At 39.4% G+C, this 24,641-nt stretch overlaps 1 protein-coding gene across 9 annotated transcripts in view; it reads right to left on the bottom strand.

Moving 5' to 3' along the window:
- The window catches only part of SHANK2 (SH3 and multiple ankyrin repeat domains 2), a 310,473-nt gene that overhangs the window by 143,708 nt on the left and 142,124 nt on the right, over nucleotides 1-24,641 (bottom strand). For all 9 annotated transcript variants that reach the window (XM_086472429.1, XM_086472430.1, XM_086472431.1 and 6 more), the window contains one exon: nucleotides 14,665-14,740. In XM_086472429.1, coding sequence (XP_086328555.1) covers nucleotides 14,665-14,740 — 76 coding nt within the window. The remainder of the gene's footprint in view (nucleotides 1-14,664; nucleotides 14,741-24,641) is intronic.

Genomic DNA, 24,641 nt, shown 5'->3' with positions numbered 1-24,641 from the left:
AATTCCTTATTAGGTAGCTGAAAATAGAAGTCCAAGGAGTATGATGATGGCACAACAATGAAAATGTAATGGAGAAGGGATGAACAGAATGACAGTTTTAGAAGACCTAAAAATGCAAGGTTGTCCTTTCTGAGGACAAGAGATTCCACAACAGGGTATCTAAGTAAAAACATTGTTTCCTTCATTTGCAGTGTTCGGCTTCCCCCTTTCTTCTCCTTACCCTAAAAATCATCAGAACAATTTGTAGGAACTCACAGATGTAATTGTTTCTCACTTCTTCAGACAGGGTATTGGGGCACAGGCCAGTTTTCTTCCATGGAGCTACCATACATAAAGTGGAGTTAGCCTGAAGTTGAACTGTTTCCCAACACAATGATTTCATTATCATGATCTGTAATTCTCACATTAGTACAACATTTACTTTTAAAACTGAATCAGATGAATTAGAGGTCACATTTGGAGGTAACAAAGCTGCCCATCCGTAAAAGCTAACGTAGCTCTCAAAACACCCTTTAGCATCTCCAAAGCAATGAGACTAGAGAACAAGCATTATTTAATCAGGCTTTCACAACGACAAGGACTCCACGTCATCTTGCTATTTCACCAAAGAAACCAATTACAAAATCGGGGCTGCACAGGGACACGCAGTATGGAATAAAATGCGTAGCACTACCTATAGATTCCAGCTCCACAGGTGCTCTCAAAGAAATTGCAGCATCCAGCGACAGTATCTTTACTAGCACTTCCAACAGCGAGTTACATGGCAATGCCTTACCGGCACAGCTGGCACCCAAGCAAAGACAACAGAGAAGGAAAAAAAGATCAACACCACCACCCTTGCACTACTGTTCTCTCTGGCTTTATAATTTGTGGCAAATGCCTTCAAATTGCAACAGAAAGGACATATTCTAATTTCTCCTCAGCCAACTTTACATTTCCTCCACAGCTGAATGGCTAACTCAGCATAGCCATGTCCTCCTCCGCTGGCTACGTTCAGACCAAGTAAAGGAGTGGGAAAAGAATAAAGAGTGCTTCAGCAATACTCCTATATACTTCCTATATTCATGTATTTGTCTTTCTGACCTCCTCTATCACTGCTGTTCTTATGGAGTTCAGTACACATCACGTAGAGATCTTTGATCATAAGAAAAGCAAGGCTGCATGTTTTCCCCTGAAATTCATTTGTTGATGAAAGAGGTATATGCCAAACTGTAGCATGGCTCAAGAGACATTTAGATAGTCACCAATTCCTATATTGCATCGTGAGGAAAGTACAGACTACAGTAAGATCTGGCAGGACATATAACTTCTTCCACTTCAAAAGACGTTTCATTCACACTTTTAAACAAGTAATCAAGCTGTCTTTATTGGATTTTGAATACTTGATACCCTTGGTAAAAATTAACAGTTCTTGACTAAATCACCAAAACCACCCATATCAGTCATGAAGTGACTTGATTAGAAATAGAAGTCAGAAAGATCGTGCTACTTTTTCCAGCCCTGTGATTAACAGAGTTGCCCAAAAGGTTAACCATAATTACGAAGAAGCAACCTATGTTAAAGAAAGTAACAGTGCTATATACTTCAATGAATTTACCCTATAAAACATTACAAAGAAATGCTGGTCTCCAAGGAAGAACATTAAATTTTATGATACAAGTGCAAAAAGGTTACACAATTTCTTTATGTACAACCAAGGGAAAATTTCCTCTCTCCATCAGTCCATGTTCTTTTATCCAGCCTTTAATTACACTTAATATCACACTCTTTGGTACGCAGGAGAAGGGAGTAGGTAATCTAAAGCAAGACCCAAGTCAATTGATTTGGCAAGTACTACTCTTGTTTTTTTCCTTGTTTTCACCTTAAGTTGCTGAAACTGTAATGACCACACATGGATATAGCAAACCAGGAAGTCAAACAACTTCCTGGAGACAGAAATCATCCACTAAAAGCCTGATTTCGTATTATACAGAAATCTCAGGATAGCATATGAAGGGGGAAAAAAAAGTCAGTGGTAAGGTCGTGATCCTATATATATATATATATATATATATATATATATATATATATACACACATACACACTACATGTATATACAGTCTTTTCCAAGAGAAATCTTGTTATTCTTTTGTGCCTGCACTGGTAGGGAGAAAACAAAAAAGCACAGTGGGGTGAGGAGAGTGGCAGAGTGAACTTAAAAAAAAAAAGCTTCATTCCTCTACCTTAATTCATTTAATTTGTATTTTAAAAATAAATAGTCAGTTCAAGTACCACACACGACAAAGTAAAAACTGAACATGAAACATTCAGGCAGGTGTCCTTCTAGTACAGAACATGACAGTTTTAGAATGCAGCGTCCTTCAAACCATTTCATACAGATGTTCCATCAATCACATCGGTATTTTGGGCTACAGCACACTCCACTTGTACCTGATACTTACAGCAACCTTCAGTTGTAATTATCAAGCATTTGTGCAATCGAAGCCTGCACTATGAAAGTATTAATATGCATCGCTTATACTGTGACCCTTGAACAAACAGACAGTACAAACACATACATATGTTTAGGTAAATAGAATATTTATCCACCTTACTTTTTAGGTTTGTATTTTTCTACCCCAAATCAGCTGCACTTCCAGCCCCTGCTATTGCACCAAACCACAGAGAATCTTCTCCCTAAAAATCTTCACGTATAAAGTATTTACACAAAAGGAATAATAATTATAATAGCTATTAACAACACCACTGCTTTTCTATATAGGTCTTTTTAATCAATAATTTTCCAAATGTTTTTGCTAAAGGCGGTCAGTATTATCACAGACAACCACAGGAACAAGGAAAAGAACATGTTCGAGGTTAGCAAATAGGGCAAGTAACCAAGGTAAAATGAGGGAAGTAAATCCAGATCCAAGATAACGGTATGATTGTACAAAAACATAACTCTGTATAACAATAAAGATTTTCTTCAGCTGATGCAGCGTCTGAACTAGTTCATAAAGCTTGCTGATCAATCCCTATGCTTATCTCAGAGTTGGCATATATCAGGCAGGACTTTCTTCCTTCCCTTTTTAGAGCGCCATGGAACACACGCTGGGCTGGACATGTGCCGGTCCCTTGGAGCCCAACACGCTGTCTCTGCCAAAGGCCAAAAGCAGGGAAGGGCGTAAGAGATGGACATTTGGTGCTTCCCCAAAGTACTCCACCAGCTCCCAGCCAAGCTGCGCTACTTTCTCCTTGTCTTACTGAAAAACACGGTACGCTGTATTCCCTTCTTCTTGCACAGTTTTGTCATCGTGCTTTGGCACGTTCACATTCCATGGTCATACAGGGGATTGTACCTGCCTTCCTCAGGATCTCTTGATCTGTGTTTCTGTAATACACTGTAGTCGCACTTATAGTTAGAAAGAAAAAAAAGTGTTTTATTAACACTTTTTAAATGTGTTACAAGCCCTTTAAGGTAGCAGTTTGACATGGCAGGTCTTTATAACAATTATTAAACTTACTACACATTCCAGTATCGTAACTTGAGTTGCTCACTCAGCCATTCCAAGAGTCTGAATGTACTAAAGGCTAAACATAAATAAATTATGAAATAGGGGAAAGAGACTAGTGACAACCATGAGTTTCAAATTAGTTTTAAAGGATCCCTCAGGGTTTCCATCACACCCTGTTTTCTACGATGAGGAGGAATTATTGTCCTCCTGTCCTGCATTCCTCGGAAACCAAATACAGCTCTAACCACAAGAAGTCTGAGTAACCCTGACCGTTCATTTCAGTTTTACAGACATATTTCACCTAAAACTCTATATTGTATGGAAGTGTATAGTGCTTTAATAATCAGTGTTAAAACTCCTGTAAAATGTTATGACACTTTAGTATAAGGCACGTTACAAGTAAGTCTCAAGTCCTGTCTCAAAACAAGTGAGTTGTTAATAAAGGCATAGAGGTAAGCTTTCCTGAAAATATTTTCCCACTTTTTCCTTCTCCAAGAGCTTTAAAATCACAGTATACAGTGAGAAACTGATTTTCCAGGTTTTTACTGAAAAGACATTAAGAGGAAATTTCAATTAGAGTTTTTCACATACCCCTTTAGAAATCCTGACTAATCACCGTATTGTTTTACAACCTCATTAACATCAAAAGGAGGTGGCAATTCTACCTTTTTTTCGAAATACATTCTCCCCTCTCTCCATTTCTCTAATTACACTAAGCCCTTGAATTATTTTAAGCCTACTCCAAATTTTGTTTGATTACAAGCAAAACAGCTTGAGAAATGCCCGTCTTAGCAGCCTTCCTGTCTAACAGTTATCACAATTTTCAGGAATTTTGTCAAAGCATGGCCAGTTTAGCCCCCAGCTCTGGTAGCAGTGAAAAATTTTGGTAGCAGTGAAAAAAATCTGACTTTACAGATACCAGCTGATGAAGACAGAGTGCTCTGCTTTATTTAAATTGTCCATTAAATTATCCATTACTTTTGTTAATTAAGTGAATGTTGAACTGGAATCTCTCCTTATTGTCCCCTTTCCTTGGATGTTCGGCTATAGCTTGCTGGTTGCATTGAGGTGTAATATCTGGAAACAGGAAGTTTTTATTTTCTAAGTACTGGAGATTGGGTAAAAATTTTGGTTTATGTTTTCAACCCAATTGAGTAACAAACTTAAGATGCATAGAGTTTAATTTTAAGTGTATTTCAGAATTTATGATATTTGAAATGTTTACAGTAGAGCTATAACTGTTCTACAAATCTGACAGTGCTACACAGTCAGTCTTTGGAAATGCTAGTTTAAAGGATCGCACAATCTACTCAACGTCAGTCCTAGTTTTTAATTCTAGCATTAAACTCTTAATTCTGAGACCTGTTATCTGCTCATTTTTAATTTAAAAAGACAGAGAAATTAGAAGACACATGGGGAACAGTCTTTTTTCTAAATATGCAGCTACCACTGTTTCCTAGTGCACGTATTTAACTTAATATTCACTAATCTTCTGATCAGAATTTTGCCATGAAATCAGTTTTAGTGAAATGCATGTCTTTAGTTAAAGCATTTGTTCACGTATTTTAGTCTAAATTAAGCCTTCACTAGACATTATTTCTCCAGAACATGGGATGAATTTTATGTCAGAGAGAGCAGGCACCCCAGCAGTATCACCAGCTATGCAATTGGTGTATCTGCCAATCATTCAAATCTAGCATCCCCACCTGCACGCCACAGCCTTGAGGACAGAGCTAGCAACTGTCTCTTGGCTTAGCGAAAGAATAGCAGCTCCAACAGACTTGGATAAAGAATTGCTCTGACTGCCAGGTTCTTGGCATTCATCAGCAATTCGAGGTATGGGCTTAAGTCAAAGCAGTCTAACACACATGGGACTCAAGCCCAGATCTTCTTTCTTCCAGGTGAACACCCTGACACCAGCTATTGCATGCTCTTTAGAAGGTCTCTCTTTGCAGAGTTTGCCCCAACTCAATTTATAGAGAAATACAACTCCAGTAAATCTGTAAATCTGTTTTATCCCAAGACAAAACAAGACATCCTCCTCCCATCAGTCTTATGTTTTGCATAATGGAAGTGACCAGCTTTACTTAACGCATGAAAATCAACCCCTTTCTGACTTGGATAGTTTCTTCTTTTAAGAGGAAAAAAAAGAAAAAAAATGTTGCCTGACAGTCACCTTTAGAATTTGCCTTGTAGATCAAATTCTGCAAATGTAACAAATATTTGTGAAAATCTGTCTGGGGAAAAAAAAAAAAAAAAAAAAAAAAAAAAGTGGTTTAAATAATTTCTCCCATTGGAGGAAAGCCCACGGTGCGAGCTCAACAGTTATTTGTTCCTTTTGGCCTGCCAAAACTTAAAAATGCATCACTTACAATCAGAGGCACCATATGTCGGCTTTTGCTCATCTAGTGATTAGGTGAGAGGAAGGCAGCCAAAGGTGTAGTGGGGCAGGGAATTAAAGGTCACATAGAGGAAGCTAAGTCATCGCAGTGGAGGCTTGGAGACACAAATGTAGAACACATTGTTAGAAACTTAATCATTCTCCTTTTCCCTGAGAAACAAACATGTTAATCTCCTGTTTTCCCCTGCTCTATCCTCGCACCTAATTATGCGGCTCCTGTTTCTAACTAACCTGGTATCACACATTCACAGTCTTTTCTTGCTGTCCTCACCTTCTGTCATTTCCACTTCTTTTTCCTATATTTTTAAAATTTTTCTCTATTCTAATTTAGAGAACTTTATTGCTCCCCGTGCAAAGGGCACAGGCTGCTGCTTTCGGTTCTGACATTTAAACCCATCCTGTCCTCCAGCATCCAGTCGGAGGAGTTAGAGAGAAAATAGTTGAGCTTGAGAGTATCAGTTGTTGTGCAGGAAGCGGCACATCCACCAAATCATGGCCCTTGCAACCACGATCTTCCGTATCCCTGGTTACACAGTTAGGTTTTCACTAGCACTAGAGGTAGATCCTTAAAGCTTTTCAGAAAGAGCATTTCAGTTTGAAATTTGGGAAAGGCTACTTTTTTTTTTTTTTCCAACTTTGGTCTTAGAAGATCTTTGTCTTTCTTTGCTTATACTCTACTGCTAAAAACTTAGGCAAACATCTAGCCCATGTCTGACAAATTTCTGAAAAAGTTTGACAAATTTTAATCATTAGTTACAAAACCATTAGTTGCTAAAAGCAGGATCTTACTGAAGTGCTTTAAACAAACTTCACTATTAAGGCAGCAAACAATTTAAAAATACACCTACAAGTTCATGGAAATTCTTATCACTCACCGTACAGTTTTGCATCTTACTGTAACTGCATTAGACTTTAATATTGCATCTTCATGCAATTATACTACAGATTTCAACAAAGAGATACTACAGGTCAGATACACACACACACACACACACACATCCCCTTTTTACCTCCCATTTTAGCAATTACTTTATTTTCTGTAGTCACCAGTGTAAAACGCTCGGTCGTGGCAGCACGCAACAGCAGGGGAGGCAAAGTGCAAAGTTGTTTATGAGCAAGTAAGATCATTTTCATTAGAAAGTAAATAACTGTAAATTAAAAACTTCACATTTTACATCTCCACCTGTTCCACAAAATCTACAAGGCCTTAATTATTGCTTCAACATACATGTAATTTTCCAAATTGTATTAAACTGTATTCTTCAAGTTAATGAGGCACAAGGTATTAAAAATGAGCTACCCTCATCTTTCTGCCTCACACGTTAAGAGCAGTTCAGTGCCATCACACTATTATTACCACAGTAAATGTATTAATTCAGAACAGGCACCAGGCAAGCTCAACAAAATATCTTCAGAAATAAAGTAACAATACACACACATAGAAAACATTTTACACACTTTGTTTCCTATAATTTGTTTGGTGCTGACTGTTCTCTACGCCTAAAAAACCCAAGAGTATCCCATATGCAGAGATCTCAAATCATCAAAATCTCAACAAGCATTCAGATGTCACCACATCGCTATTACCACGTGGTTATATCTATACATCTATTTCATTACAGCTATGAGCGTCCTCAGATATTTTTACTACCATCTCCCTGACAAAAACTGAGCTATGTATAGATGTAAAAAAAGTTACAATACTATGGTTTTACCTCTTTCCACCAGAGGAAATGAAGAATTATGTTTAAAATGTACGCCAGCAGCTAAGAACCACCAGAAAATCACTTTCAGCTTATTATCAGTGCATCAATTCCAGAATAAAGCAATGGAAATCATGAATTTACTGTTCAGAATGAACAGCATCCATTTTAATATCCTTACTCCAGTTCCTGGAAGAAATCAACTGAACAGTTCAAACTTCACAGCAAACATTAGTACAGCGGAACCGACGCCACACAACACAAGAACAAAGAGTCTCAGCTCTGTCAATGCAGAAAGACCTAGGATCTATGTAACGATACTCCTCTCCGTGTCTCCCCCATTGCTCTGCAGGCCTAGGGAGAACCAGCATGAAAACGCAGCAAAAGCAGGATATAAAACACAACAACAGCTCTTACACGTTCCTCCAACTCTTGTAAAGAACGACGTGCCAGGGTTTAACAGATTGCTGCTGATGGCTGCGCCCAAGCAAGCAGCACCCAGCAAGGACACGTGCTCCATCCAGCGCAACACGGAAGCAGGACCACTGCTAAGACGTCACCAGGAAAATAACCATTCTGCAATGACCAGGATTCTACAACATTCCATCCATTTTAAATACCTATTTAATGAGATGAATAATTGCATTTCTCCAGAAGGAAGACAAGCCCTTTATGTAAAATGTCCACATGAAATCAGGTGAAAATATTTCTGCATCAAATTGAGAGCTTCCATTAAAGTGTAGTTACCATGTATCACACCTAATGCTTAACCTATTAAGACAGCACCACTTTACATCACAGCTTCGGGACAAATGCTGAGGTATTCAACAGGTAGATTCTGCAGGTTAAAAAAAAAAAAAATAAATAAAAATCACTACACAGTGTGCTGAATTACAGGAGTTGACAGCTTCAGATGTGCCAAAGAGCCTCTCTGAGCTGCCTAGGATTAAAGCTTATACTGCTCTATCCGACAGTGCAGATGACAACATCAGCAGAGAATTGCTGGGAAATACAGCTGAGAAGAATCTCTCGTTTTTATTAGGTGTCTGCACGTAAATTAGCTTTTGAGGAGTTGCTTCTGACAGCTTCTACGCTCATGAGACATGGATGCTGCCACCTGACTCCAAGTAGGGACCATCAGGGTTAATGAATAAGGCTTTTAATTAAGCTTTCTTACACACACCTCCCAGAATACACAATTCAATTTTCGTCTTCTTCTTCACCCAGAAAAACAGAACTAAAACCAGTATTCAAATCAATTTGGTCCCTTCATTAACTTTGTGGCAACAAGCCTTTGAAAAAGGTTACTTATTATTACACCCTCTCCTGTGAGCTTCTTAATACTGCTCTAGCCATTGGATGTCAAGAAAATGCACCAACAAAACTTCTCCCATGCAGTGATTAGTACCATTTAAAGTGGCTAGAAAATAAAAGAGACGTGAAAGTCAATTGTACTGCGAAGAAAGGGAAGACAGAACAGGCAGGAAATCTTACATCTATATCACATACTTCATAACCGCATTGAAGCTGGCAATCAATTATGCTATTGGCTTTTGCTATTTCACTAATCTGTTGGGGGTGGGAGGGAAGTGATGCAACTAATGCAGTGGTAAAAGCTTCCACTGTTGTGTTCTCAAGTTTCCAAACCCACGAAGGCAACTGGATCATGTTTTCCACCAAATCGAGTTTATAATCTTTACGTAGTACCAAAGTTGCTCATATTAGTTACATCTCCAGAGTATGAAAACTAAGTTACCACTTTATCATCAGTCACATCACATTTAAAAAGGTGCTAACACTTTACATCTGAAATTAAACAACTAATTAATTTCACATAATTTAATTTGATAACTTAATTTTGTCTTCTCTCTGATGTTCCAGACTGAACAATTCACTGTCCTGTCTTGACGGAATTAATTCCCTCACTTCAGTTTAAAAGCCAATAAAAAAAATTATCATTTCTAAAGTTTTATCTTATTTTTAATTTTTTTAAAAAACAATTTTTAAAAATTCCAACATCCATTCTATGCCTTAACTATAATTTCTGTTATTAAACTGGAATTTGACCTTGATTAAATAACTGATTAAGGCCTACAAATAATTTTCTTTGAATTAAAGGTAGTCCTGAGCTTTAACTAGACTTCTGAAGAGTATTTATAACACTTTGGAACCTTTTGCTTTGCTGGTGACAATATTGCCCATCCAGCCTAGACAAGACCAACTCAAACATTTTTCCTAACACACTCAGTGGGACCCTTCCCAGCTCTCAAAAACCATGTCCCATGGTTGCCTTGGCCACTGCTGACCACAAATACAGGGAAGACACAAAACTCCAAGAGACGTGTCAAAGCAACCTTACATGATCTCCTTGCAACTTGGTTGGACGAGGGGTAATGGCTTAAACTAAAAGAGGGCAGATTGAGGCTAGACATAAGGAAGAGAAGTTTTACACTGAGAGTGGTGAAACGCTGACACGGGCTGCCCAGAGAGGTGGTAGATGCCCCATCCCTGGAAACACTTGAGGTCAGGTTGGACGGGGCTCTGAGCAACCTGATCTAGGCAATCTTTCTACTGCGCAGAGCTGCAGCTCCTGAGCCAGCATCACCTTGATGCTTGTGGGAACCCAGCTGAAGCAGTAGCTCTTGCTGAGTTCCTAAATAGGTTGCGTATGTCTTATGTACCAAGCAGTGACAGTATAGTAATTTAAAATACAGTGCTAGCAGTATGGAAGACTGCCTCACGTCAACAATAGTTGTAGAAAGTAATGTGTGAAAAGCAGGCTTCCAAAATCAATGCAGAATTGTTATGTCTTTGAAAAGATTTGATTTGACCCATTATTGTTTATTTAAAACATTCCTCCAGCTTTGACATGTATAGAGATTGTTCGAAATTAATGGTGGTAGATTCCCCATCCCTGGAAACATTCAAGGAGAGGTTGGACGGGGCTCTGAGCAACCTGATCCAGTTGAAGATGTCCCCGCTCACTGCAGGAGGGCTGGACTAGATGGCCTCTAAAGGTCCCTTCCAACCCAAACCAGTCTCTGATTCTACTCTACAATTCTACAATTTTTCCGTGCCTGCTTTCTGTCCTCTTTGTGGCGCTAAGGTACGTTAAGCAACTACAGCCTCAGGCCATGGCCTGTCCCGGGGTCTGACACCACGGGTGCTGCTGCTTGCTCTGAGGAGGCAGGAGGAAACTTTGCCCACCCCACTTGCCACCTCAGCCTCCAGATCTGCAGCCCAGGACAAATGTCCTGGGACATGTATTTACTCCTGTTTGTCCAGTAAGAGCTGATCCTAGGGTAAGAAACTTTACCCTCTCTCATGTTGCAAAGCAGCCCATCTTTCCCTTCAACATTTGTCCATCTGCATTGGACCACAACAAAATAGAAATAATTCATTCTTTAAAGGTTTTAATGAAACAGTAAAGAAATCCACATAAAGGGATGTCAGCAGTAGCAGCGCGTGACAGCTGCAAGAGGCAACATCATTTTTGCATAACAGAATTAATGTATTCCATCAGCATTTAAAGCAGATAATACATTAGACCTGGTAGTTTCAAATATTATATTTCATGATATTTAATGACTATTTGTACTGGCAAGCAAGTCTCACTGGCTTTCTACACACTAGTAAGTATACTACCCATTTTCCTGAAGTATTAATGTATGGATAACTGATCTCTTATGCAAAGCTGAAATAGGATTTAATGAACCTCCATTACTCAAGCTGCACATTTTGCTAAAGATGAAAAATGCCATGTACAATGTATTTTCCTGCATGTGAATAAGCCCATTAATATAGATTTCTGAACAGAGTGTTTCTACTCAGCAATTTTTGCCCTTTGGGAGGGGGAAGGAAGAAGAGAAGGGAGCGGACACTTCCCCTCACTCCCCCACATCATCTCCAGAAAGGAATTGGATCAGCTCTGTTAATACTTTGGTATCAAAGCTCTTCTTAGTAGATAGGCACAATTGCCTCCTGACAAATGTTTATTAAAGCCTCGCTGCAAGCAGTTAAATCTGTTTGACTGTATTCTTCCCCTGCCTTGATAGGAAACGATAAGAAAGAAAGTAATCAAAGCAACACAAATTTGGAAATATTGAGAATTGCTGTTGACGCCTTTTGCCTCCTGTAACAATTCCCCCCCACCCACCCCGCTGCAGCCCATGCTAGGAATTAAATCTGTACGTACTAACAAGACATACTAATCTCCAGTCAGAGTCTTAAATGCAAATTCTTTTTCTTTAGCAGCAATATGTAAGCACCAGTAAAATTACCATTTAGATGTACAGAAAGCTGATCTGCAGCCTCAGTCAAGGATCTGAAACGCAACTTCGTGTGCAATTACAGTTTTAGGACAGCAAGTCATCAAATCCTACTTTGTTTAGGAAAAAAGTATTAGAACAGCATTTCGCTATCTGTAATGTTTATAAAGGATGAAAAAGAAAGTTTACCTTTCATTATGGTATGGCCTGTGTGGTCTGTAAATACATCAACACAGTAAGTTGTTATATGAGCCTCAGAGAAACAAGTTTTTTCTTTTCCAGCAACTAACTAGGTTTGGAAAGTTGGACAGAAAAGAAAACTTTTTTCAGTTTTCCTAGTGTTATTTTACAAAAATTCTAAATTTACAATACTTTCCTCCACTTCAAAGTGTGTTAAGCAAGCCTGACTGTATTTCTTGGAATCTCCCATTAATTCTACCCTCTTGTACCTTTCTCTCTCAATTTCCACTATTACTCTTCAAAACGGGTCTACCAGGTTTCAGACTCTGTGGGAAATATCCTTGAGTTTTCTTCAAAACTTTGCTTTACTCAGAAGCTGCCAGAACTCTGTTGCTTGCCCTCTTACTGCTCAGGCAATATAACAGATATCGATGCCAGAATCAGGAACAATTGCAGACACATTTCATACCTAATTTCTCAATAAGGCTGTAAAAAACAATCATTTTATCTGTTCAACTCTCCCGCTCCACTGTAGTCCTGAATCAGGTAATGTACATTTTTTGAGAGCTTCGCTGTTGCACTGCACAAGCCCAACATCTTCAGAGGAAAAAAAAAAAAAAAAAACCAAAAATAAACCAACAACCTCCCCCACTTCCCCCCAAACACCTCACAAACTTTTCATGACCTCCTAAAAGCAGAGAGGATAATCCATTCATGCCCAACAGCTCCCTGGTTCAAAGACAGACTTGAGCATCACTGAGATGAGGTTCAAGGCCTTGGTCTGAATATGGCTCTTGGCCTTTCAAAATAACCTCTCTAAACAAGGGGGTACTGCCTGTTTCAGAAAGGCAGATGGCATTGTGCTCTCCCAAGAACGGGCCTGAATTTTCTTGGGAAAAGGACAACAAAAAATCAAAATGCTTTAGAATCAATAGCTCCCCCCCACAAAAAAGAAAAAAAAATAGAAAGGTGTTGATAGAACAGACATTTTCTAATGAAAAAAAAAAAAAATCTTTTGCTAGAAAGTAGCAGTAGGTTTCCTTTGAGGCAGCATGCTGCGGCCACAGCTTCTCAGTTTACAGAAACAACCCCATCCATTAACACCGAAACATAGAGACAAGGCTATGAATTTTATAGAATAACGATCACTCAAACAATCTTGCAAACAGCCAACTCTGCCCACGGGATACGTAACCAGTGGCTGGTGAGCTTGCTCTGCAGCAGTTGTGTGTCTCATAGTGCAGGCTAACAGCTTCCTTTGACAACTTTATCATTATTGGACTACCCAGTCAACCACATCGTTGTCCAACAGCGCAAAGCTCTGGTCACTTGGCTGATCACAGCAGGGGAATACACAAGATTTTGAAATGGGGTTTCTCTGTTCCTAACTCACAGCAGCAACAGTCGATGCCCTATAGCACATCGTCACAGGAACAGGAAGACCAGAGCCTCCAAGACAGGATGATTATAAGAGAACTCACAAGCCTGTGCTTCCTCCCACCGTGTCACCAAACCTTTTGTCTTCATCCAACATTGCAACACTCTTTCAAATCACAACTCAAGCGACTGCAGATTTACATATTTTTCAAATATTTATGGGCTGTACGCAGTAGACAACCAGCAGGCCCCCTGCCTTTCAGAGCTCTGCACACCGACTGTCAGGAACACAGAAGGACATCTTGGGTATCCAAACTACTTCAGCTGACTTGAACTCCATCCTCCCTCCCCAAATTGTTTAACTGACATAGAAACTATGCATGACCCTCAGAACAAGGCTTAAGATCACATAATACAACCAACAGTTACTACATTTTCTTTCTTTTTTTTTTTTTTTAAATATTGTGCTACATGAAACTCCGCCATCATTGCATTACATATTTCAGAACTCTTCTCCTACAAAAAAGGTGTTTTTCTTGAAAACAACAACAAAAAAAAACCAAGCTGTAATTAGACAGTCAGGAGAAAAGTGTAATGATTCCAGTACGTCACCACAATTTTCTTAAGAAGATACCACCAACTAACTGAGGCTCTGCGCTTCAAAAGTCATCCTTTCTACCAGAAGTTGGCTGTATGTCCAACAGATAGGCATGTGGGAGAAGCAGCTGTTTAAAAATGATGAATACTCAGCAGAAACTGCAAATAAATAATCTAATTTCTAAATTCCTCATTTTTAACAGTCTAAGTTTTGCTTAGGATCTAAAGATACTGTTCAGAACAACAAATCACAGTATTTTATTTTGTTTTTCGTGACAGCAAGTATGATTCTACGAACAGATAGAGAAGGCCTGATCTTGTGATGTATCCAACAACTGAAGTGGTCCTTGACTGTAAAAGCAGCTGAAACATTCTGCTTCTGTGAAACAATGATCTTTTTCACCACTTGTGAAAACAAAATAGTGATACTCATTACTTCATTACTCACTACTTTTGTAGATCTATCTCATACAAAAAAAATAAGGTGTGAGAAAAACCAGTTTAGATGTAGAACGGTATCTTGAGAAGCTCTGTTTAGTAAACTGCTTCCCTCTTCCCCTCAAAAGTCTGAACCAAAAGTAACAATTAAATAAAACCCAGAAAGGTTTTGTAAACAGATTGCAACCAAAAAGAAATATCCTTACCTCGAAGCATCAAAGCTGTCATAGGATCCAACTGTGTAGTGTCTAAACAGTTTCTTTGTTCTATCTGTTCGTGTTTCTGCACAAAGAAAAGAGAACTTTTAATAATACTCCTGTATTTCTTAATCGAGTGCTGTTTCAATTTGCAATTTCAAAGCAGATTTTCTGCTACAGATCAATAAAAGAAAATGTACAGTACTTCACAGAATCACAGAATCTTGTAACTGGAGGGGACCTCTGGAGGTCATCCCGTCCAACCCCCTGCTCAAGCAGGGCCACCTACAGCCAGCTGCCCAGGACCGTGTCCAGACAGCTTTTGAATACCTCCAAGGACGGAGGCTCCACAGCCTCTCTGGGCAACTTGTGCCAGCGCTCGGCACCTTCACAGTAAATAAGTATTTCCTTATATTCCCTTACAGGGAATTAACATGCTTTCAAGGCATTCTGAAAAAAATCTTGACTTTAGAGTTGAGACATTCTTTTATCATACCACACGCATCAAGTGAATAAGGAGAACTCCTTGTAGGTCATGTATCGTACCATTCACAAGTTTTAAAGTTCCACCCACATTCTCAGGGGCAAAACCCTTCAAGTCCAATCTTTGGTTCTTCTAAAGCTTGGATTAAGATGCAAAATACAAGAAGAAAGAAAAAACCAGCAACACATTTTGGAACGGTTGGGGAAATAGCTAAAAGAATGCAAAAAGGTTTTTTTTTTTTGTTTAAACACACACACACAACCAAAACTAGAGCTATTTCTATAATTTTATTAGGCATACGGAGATATGGGGTAGAGGGAAAAGTAGCTGCCCACATTCATCACCAGCAATCAAATCTCACAGGAAACACTGCTATGAAACTTGTACTACCATTATATAGCAGAAGCAAACAATCCATACAATGGGGGGATATGGGGTGACACAAAATACAAAGAACCCCCATATTTGGGAAACGAAGAACAAAGGAATAAGATACAACAATATATCTACTAAAAGGGGCATTTAAAACCCCAAATACATTAAAATTTTATATTTATGCCTTTTCTTAAGAAAAAAAAATACACCCCACTGAAGCAGCTCACACATCTAGCGGTTGCAGCATTAAATTGGCCTCTAGAGCTATGAACATTATATTCACAAGTATTTCTACAATTCACCACATTATCACTGGTTTAGTATGGGTATAGCAGTTACAGCACTTAGTTTAGAACCCTATCTATAGAATGACAGACAACAGAACCAAACATCTCTCTTCCTCTAGGATTGGAAAGACGTTCTCCCATTTACTGCTTTCAATGGCTACCTACAGGAGCACCAATAAATCAAGCATGTGGGAAAGATGCAGAAGCTACTCCAGCATTTGGTTGCTTCAATTTGCACAGCAAAAAGCATACTCTGAAAGGCTATCACTATATATAAGTGTGTGTGTATATATATATATATATATACACACTCAAAAATTACACTGCTAGGAAGGACAAAAGGATTGTAGAGGAGGTAGGCAACTCATTGTCACATTCGTCTCCAGAATGACAGGAAAACACACAGAAGCTTACTTCAAAAGAGGCACTCAAATAAAGTAAAACTTTTAATAAAAAAAAGAGAGTAAGGAACCTTCCTCGGTAGCTTTATGTATTACAGTAATTGTTGTTCAAATGCATCAATTTTTTGAGTCTTACTCAGCCTTTACCACACTAACATTTTAGTGTATTCATTTTTCCTCAGGTGAGTATCTTTAGTGCAGCCCTTTTTTATATGGCTTCCTCAATCAAGGGAAGATCCTTATCCAGAAACTGTAGGTTTTGAGACAGGAAAAATTCAGCTTGGTCTTTAAATGCAAATCACATTAAGTTAGGCTAACAGACATCAAAAATCAAAGTGAGAAGTTTCCGGTTTAGCTTGTGACCATGAAATTCTCATCTGCATGGATGAGGAATTTTTCACTGAAGGACAGCCTGACTCCATCCAAACAGATTTTATTAGTTCTTCAAGCTAGACACAGCCCTCAAGGTACACCATCTCTATGTCACAACTTTTAAGGATGTTAAAAATTACTGTGAGAGGTAGTGCTGTCAGATGACCAAGTACTGGTCTGCAGAGAGGAAAAAAATACATCAGCGCAGGATGACAGTTTTAAACACGGCCAAGAAGCACACTGCAGAAGAAAGTACTGGGAGGCAGACTTTGGGAAGAAGGGTTGACAAAATGCATCTTTCCTTGCCTTAATCAGTACAGCTGCCATGCAACTGGATTGTGCCCCCATTTGGAGACATAAATACAAATACATATGTAATACAGAGGAATTACGGCTGAAAATACACGTGCAGGTTGCAGCTGGCTAAAAGACTAAGCAAGTTATTTCTTCATAGCGCTGCACCAATTTGCAAGATACAAGAAAAGAAGTACTAAAAACCCCAGAAATATTTACATTTATATAAATTTCGTGGGGACTAGCCACCCTCCTTCCTACAGGATGGCCAAAGAGGGAGAAAATCCCTATTATAATAACAACCTTACTCCATAGTTTTGTATAGGCTTATTTTGTCCCTTTGTCACTCACCTACAATCTGCTTTTTCTGCCAAAGAGGCCTCACCTTTATCCCAGGTTCCAGCTCCTCCTGCCCTTACCCCCCTGCCTTTCTGGAACACCCAAAAAATGACACAACTTGCTCCAGGACCCACCTAGCACCTACCCAGGCACAACCAAAGCTCAGCCAGCCAGCACGTTAGCTGCAGGGCTGGAGGACAACACGCTGCCTTTCACAGGGTAAGAGCTGTAAGTGAGCAGCAATGGTACCCAAGGCTACGTGACAGCTGCTCAGAGATCTGGCTTTGAAGCAGCTCACTGCATGACTGTACATCCTGACGTGCTGTAAGGGGTTCAGTGAATTTTATGGGTCATGCCTTTGTTGCTAAGTTTACAAGTTTAGCTTCAAAATCCAATGCCCTGCCGTGATGTGGAATAAAGTGACCGGCGTGAATTGCAGTCTATTCCCCATCGAGCAACATTCTTTTTTACGCTACCTTAAAAATCAGATTAATATCAAGAGACATAATCAGAAGAAACACAGAAAAACATAAACCTGGATTCAATTTAGAGTTTACCACTGGCCTGTTTTCAGAAGTCACTTATAAATAATAGAAAGAACAAAGTACGAAGAATATTTTGGAAATCTTAAAGCCACTGCTTGAGCCTTAAGGAGCCAGATGTTTCTTCTGCAGAAACTGTTTTCTATAGCATGATATTTCAGTGCTATTAACGAATACAAAGTGGGTGGGAGGAACGGAAAGGCACAGTAAGACAGATAGCTTTGTTCAGCTACTTAGTATTGCAAAGCCAGCATTCTTCAGCTGCAGCTTTTATCTGCTCCCTGTCTCTCCCACCCCTCTACTTCCCCCCACTTCTCTGTGTGCAATCATATTCACAGGGATTATTTGGGAAACCATTAGCCTTATAAATCCCTGAACTCAAGACTAAGTGGTATGTTTCCCAGGTTGCTGTGTAAGTTCTTTAATTACCCTTTTTCCCTAACCTCTGACTCAGATTCCAGTCTGTCCTGTTACAAAGCATAAGTACACATATCCAAAAGTGGGGGAAGGATCAGGAATCTGTCATCATAAAGAACTGGATACTTGGGGGGGGGCGGGGGGAGAAGGAAGGTTCTATTCTCTAATTTGACTGAATACAAAGAACCTACAGGCAATTGCTTTAAAAAACGCTGTTCTGAATGCAAACCATATATAGCATAACACTACTATGCTATCACCAAGTGGTTAGTTCCAGGTTTCACTGGATTTTGACCCATTCTTATGTCCCCAGGTTTTCTGAAGACCAGCACTGTTAATCAGAGTGTTTCAGAGAAAGTTAGGAACACCTAAAACTAATAACCCTATCACCACTTCTGGAGTCTTTGCCTGTGGAATCGTTTGAGGATTTCTTTTTAAGCTAGGTTGCAGACAGATTAGAAAGTCTAGCAAGAAGATATGGACAACAGAAAGAACATCATTATTTAGCAGTGTATATATTACTGGGTTATGACTGAGAAGAACATCTGTCACCACAGATGAAAAGCCATTGCATCAAATTGGATCAGTTCAAAAGTTATTCTAGGAGGCAGAACAAGACACCAGTGTTTGCAAAAACGGTATAGCTTACATTGACAGATAAAAGGAACGTTGGTATATCATCTGAGATTTTAGATTTCTTGAGAAGCCCATATTTTACTAGTTATTCCATTGTATTTTTTCCCAGTATCTATAGTTCGTTAAAAGACTTTCACTCTGCAGGCCTGCTTCCATCTCTAGGTTACAACAATAGGACACACTTAGGTATGAAGTATCAGGATAAAGGCCATGGCTAACGATTCAGTTCTCAGTACTGCCCTGCTGTTCAGAGTAAAAACCATTTATGTGAAAAGGAAGGCTTCCTCAACAGCTACCCAAACTATTTTCCATAAGAACACAACATCACCATAAAGCTCCTCACCTTCTGCTAAAAAAGAAAACAGAAAAAAAAAAAAAAAAAAAGAAGAAACAAGCCAAAACCACCTAAGAGGTTTTATTCACATCAATCAATATGCCATCTAGGAGCGATGTGAGTCCTAGTATAAAAGCCACAGAAGTCTTTAAGGAACAAAATAATGTGGCAAGTTTTTTCCTGGTCTGTTCTCTACCAAAGCCAAGGCAGTTGCAGTAGAAATAAGCTATTTGCACTGTGCCATAGTGGTAATACAAATAATAAAGCTCTAGTTGTTTCTATATTAGAAACATTTATTGTGGCAGACATTTCAGTAAGCAACGGACTCAAACCCCGCCATTCCAAAATGTGATTTATAGGGTTGAAGAAAGGTGAACGTCAAGAAGATGCAGGTGAAAAACATTTCCTCCTTTTCTTTTTCCACCTTGGGAGGAGTGATGGCTTCCCTCAGACGAGAAATATGCATGAGACTTCCCTGTAGCTTCACTTCATAACTGACCACAGGGCTCCAACAGTGCCTGCAGACCCTATCAAAAGCTGAAAAATCACTGACACGAAAAGCAAGAACTAAACTCTAATCCACAAAGACAGATAACGCCATTCTTGCTCTATTTCTTCAGTGATTAGCACGTAACTATTGCAGGCATGTTAGAACAGACAACCCGATTACCACACTGACACTGTTATTTGTGGTAGATTGCTTACGTATTCGATATTGCTTGGAAGTGTAAAGAACTAGGGGGGGGAAAATCCCAAAGCAACTGCCTTCATTCCTTTTACTCTTCCTGCTGCTCCTCGCAGGGCATTTCGGCGGCCGTGTTTCCTAGGAAACTGCCAGCGGGTACATTGTCAGAGTGCTTGCCAGCACGCTGGCAAGGGTTTAGAGGGATCCACACGTCCATAGGATGAACAAAGGAATAAAGGTGTAACAGCCTAATTTACGTGTGATATTGGAGAGACAACACAGAGCAGCGGATACCCTCCAAATATCACTGACTGTTCAAGGTAAAGTCAGGTTATGCTGCTACTCCAACTAGTTACTGCGCTGGTTACGCCGGCAGGATTTACGAAATGGTTTCAGGCTGTTCTAAGCCAATCGCCAGCACGAAGGAATATGCCTGCACACGAAGAAATGCCTTTTCAACCAAAAAAAAAAATTATAAATTCAAGAGTCAGAGCCAGAGTCCTTCCCTTTGCTCTTCAGCTGGACACAGTAAATACATCAATTTAGCACCATCCCAAAACGTGAAGCTTCTCTGTCTTCCCTCTCCCCCCCCCCACTGCCATCTCTGAGAGAGGTTTCGCTAATGCAATAGGTAGTTACAGCTGTTGGCTGCTAAAAGGGGTTCAGGTACAGCACTCTGCATGTGTCTGATGGAAAGCAATACCCAGCCGCGGTCGGAGACTAAGGCTGTCACTGCGCAGCTCCTCCTTCCTGCGGAAAAACTGCTTTCACAAGTTTTTATGTCAAGGGTCAGGCAAAGTTATTCAACGCTGAGGAAAGCAGTCTAAAATTGTTTGTTACTACCAGATACACATAATGCAGAACAGAAGTTCACAACTCAAGTGCACTTGTGCTAGTCTTTATCTACCTACTTATTCTGCAACAAGACAGCGCGCCTACCTTATAAGCCTTTCCTAAAATTGATCCAATAGCATAGCAAAAAATTTTGAAACTGTGGGAAAAAAAAAAAGTGGAGAGAAAGTATATGGGATTGAAAACTTCACTAACAGCAGCATTTATTTTTCTACCCCAAGTAGATGCACATTCAGAATACCTGCCATGCTAAATGATGCCCAGTTATCTCTACTGCAGAGGAAGCAACAAGCAAAGAGACGTAGCAGGTTTGTTAGCAAAACTATGTCTCAAAAAACCTCACTTAAAGTGGATGGTCTTGTATCCTAAAACTTGTTTAGCACCTGTTTTTCCCATCTAGTAAATAAACTAAGCACACCATTGCATCACAGGTCCATGCTGCTGTGGGATAACCAATACTATACTGTCAAAAAAGTGCTATTTTATGTGACCAGATTAATGAAGGACAGGCACCACTTAAGTACCTGCCTGCTTCACACAAGGGCCATACACTACAAATTGACCCCACAGTGTTACTATCAAATCACAGCATAAGTAAATATTTGTAAAGCTTTGATTTAGATAATGTAATATACAGTATGTATGAAGCCATGTATTAAGGAAATACATGTCACATTTAGGAAGCCAGAAGTATTTTGTCACTGAAGAGTCACCCTATTCCTCCCTTTCTGTGTGTTGTAATCATAACTAAGATTTTTACTGGTTTAACTCATTACCAGGTTCAGTACACATTTTGCTTTTGAGTACCAAGTGATTTTCTTAATAACAGATACACTACGAACTTTGCTCCAGAAAATAATCAAATTAAATGAAAACAAAAATCTTCTTCGTATCACTGAAGTCTCAATAAGCTATTTTACTTATTCCCTTTCCTCCTTCGAAAAATGGAGATTCATGAAAACTGGGATTTTCCAAGAAATGTGGTTTACTAAAATTTTGTGAAGTGAGATGGTTTTTCAGGCCTATGATACAATTGTTTAACATACTATTTCATGTTTCCTACTTTAAGCAGTCATTTGAGTCATAGAAAAGATTAGGTTCAGGGATCTTCCTCCAAATCAAGCAGAGTAGGACCCTGGATTCTAAACAGCTGTACAAAAAAACCCCATAAAAAGGTAATAGAGAAATATAAATGGAATTTGTCTCTAACTATTTGATCATAGGATCCTTGTTTTTTCAAGAAGCAAAGTTGTTGCACTGAAAGGATGAGCGTGTTAGTTCCTCCTATGTACTGTCCTTAAAATCTGGGCCAGGATTTCCCGCCCTCCTGAACAGTATTATGCATCATTTTGAAGCTGGAATGAATAAAGAATTTGTCAGATTTGTAGGCAACACATGCAAGTACAGCCTGCTTTTGTTAAACGGATACTAAAACTCATAAAACTGAAAGCTGCAGGTATGTACCCCACAACAATTCCACATAAACTACAATTATCTTTTTTCACATCTTCGCAAATCTGAAGCAATAATGTTTGTCACTTCATCAAGAAAAAAGAAATATATGATGAAGGCATTATAAACTGTAAACTAAGGGAAGCTTTTAATTCATAATTCACTTTTCTTTTTAAGCTTGTGGATGATGTTTGTAAAATCCCAATGTTCGGTCAACATGGTGCTCTCAGTTTTTCTCTCAGTTGACACTAGGAAACAGCAAATCTTACATGTTTTTGAAGTTTATCAGATTTGAGAATAGGCAGAAAAATGTCACATAAAAAGGACATTAAAAGGACAACTCCTTCACTGGAACAGCAAATCCTTGGATGGCCTCCTGCCTCTCTTTTTTCCCCTGCTAACTCTTATTTTCAAGAAAAGAAAGGACAACCAATGTTGATTCCCTGCTGCATCCTTAGAGAAAGATTAGCTGGAATATAATGAATTAGCTTAGTCACAAAGGATGCTGAAATGGCTGATCAACGTAGCAAATCAGCAAGTTTGTTTGCAAGAGAAACCTTAATAACTGGAATATGCAAGTTTGATCCACATGAGGCAGCTACGGAAGAACACTGGTTTCCCGTATCATTACTTTTCCCTTTAATTTATCAAAAAGCTCACTTACACCTGAAAAAAGAAAAAGCAAGCAGTTGTCGAAACATTTCCTTCTTATTCTCTAACACCGAATAAGGCTTACAGAGCTGAAGAGGGGGAAGTGGGTAGGCTTTTAACAACTTTACCAGCTATGTCTACAATTCCATTGCTGAAGTTTAAATCTGCCTGGAAACACAACTTCATCTGCTTCTCTTTGTGTCTTATGAAGAAGCAAAGTTATACGTGCATTAAAACCGACGCAGATCTCTGAGGTAGATTTTATGTCAAAACTAGGTCTTCCCTGTGTTAGACAAACTGTCGCTAACCCGTTGGCAGAGCAGGTGCAGCAGACAGAATTTCTTCTCGCATGGCTCTTCCCTCGTTTGCAGAATATTTTCAGAACATGGTAGTGATCACTTGATCTTCGCCTAAGCAGCTCTCCTGTTGGGCTTCTGCAGGCCTGCATTCCCTCTGCCCCTCATTTACAACCCGTCCGCAGCAGCACAGTTAATCAGCCTACTGCAGATGCTGCAAGGCAGCATTGTGTGTGTCCATGGTCTCAGTTGAAATGGAGGATTAAATTACTGTCTGGAACAGCTACAGACATAGGTCTGGGTGATGTCATCAAAGAAAACCAGCTGGGAGAGGAAGTATTTTTTCCTCTCTTTGCCCCAAGATTTATTAGGTTTTACAGACTTTGTTGTTTGTAAAATGTTGACCCAGGCTGGTAACAGACCTCAGAGATTCCAGCAACCAAGCACGGAGTTGATCCAGTTCCACATAGTTTGATCATCGCTGAAACATGCAGTTTTTACAAAACCAGGTCCAAAATAAAGCAGCTTCAATGCACTTTGCTTAACTTGTTATTGCAGACTGGCAATATGTAGTGTATACTTTATAAAAAGCAGTTCTCATTGTCCATCCGAAATTGTTCCTGAACACGTAAGTAAAGGCATCTTGTTTCTCTCATTTAGGCAGAACAAAAAAAAACAACCTTGATTTGTTGTCTGTTGGCAGTATCATCTGTTGCAAACATCACTTATCCTGAAGGTCAAGGTGGTTTGTTCACCTACGAAGTTCAGGTGGCGTGATGTTCCAGTTCTTTGGAACTGATTTGTGGTACAAATGTTTGTAATCATAACACCTCATTTCATATTTTCCATCCTTCCTGCAAATATTCTAGTGGATGACTGCACTGTTCTCACTGATAACAGCAGCACAATCCAAAATGATGGCCTGTAATAAAGGGCAGGAGTCAGGTGAAACTTGGCTTAATTGTTTGCTAATAGTGGGATTTTAGTCTTCACACCCCACAGAAGCTAATTTTGCAGTCCCCAACTTGCAATGCCTCTGCACGTGCTTAACGTTACGCAAACACTAACTTCCAATACCTCAGCAGATGTCATTCATTTTAAGTCCAGAACACGTCTGTGAGCAGCGAGGACCATTTAAAGTCCAAAACCACCACACTGCAAATGGAGACAACGTGACCACATGCTTACAGGTGGGAGCAAAGTTGAGACTCTGCAGGACTCACTATTGGTATGCCACCACAGTGTTCAGTTTATCTATATTTCTACTTATAGCCCTACGGGGGGGGGGGGGGGGGGGGGGGGAGAAGAGGGGCAAATAAAAATCGACACCCCATCACCCACAAGGAAACAGCCTGCTTTCCTCCACACCTAACCTAAAAACCCAAGGAAGAAAATACTTTAAAAAAGCCTAAACAAAAGGAAATCCATGTGATACTCTAAAACCCAACATCTATCTCGTTCATTAATTAAATATTATTTTTCTTATAGTTACCACTACTCTCCAAACTGCTAGCAGAATTTGTTTGCTTCTGCTAAAGAGATGACGTTTTGCAGCTGTTAGGCAACCCA

Source organism: Leptosomus discolor, chromosome 12, assembly GCF_034619465.1.
Source record: "Leptosomus discolor isolate bLepDis1 chromosome 12, bLepDis1.hap2, whole genome shotgun sequence".
Taxonomy (NCBI): Eukaryota; Metazoa; Chordata; class Aves; order Leptosomiformes; family Leptosomidae; genus Leptosomus; species Leptosomus discolor.
This window is presented reverse-complemented; position numbering and strand designations above follow the sequence as displayed.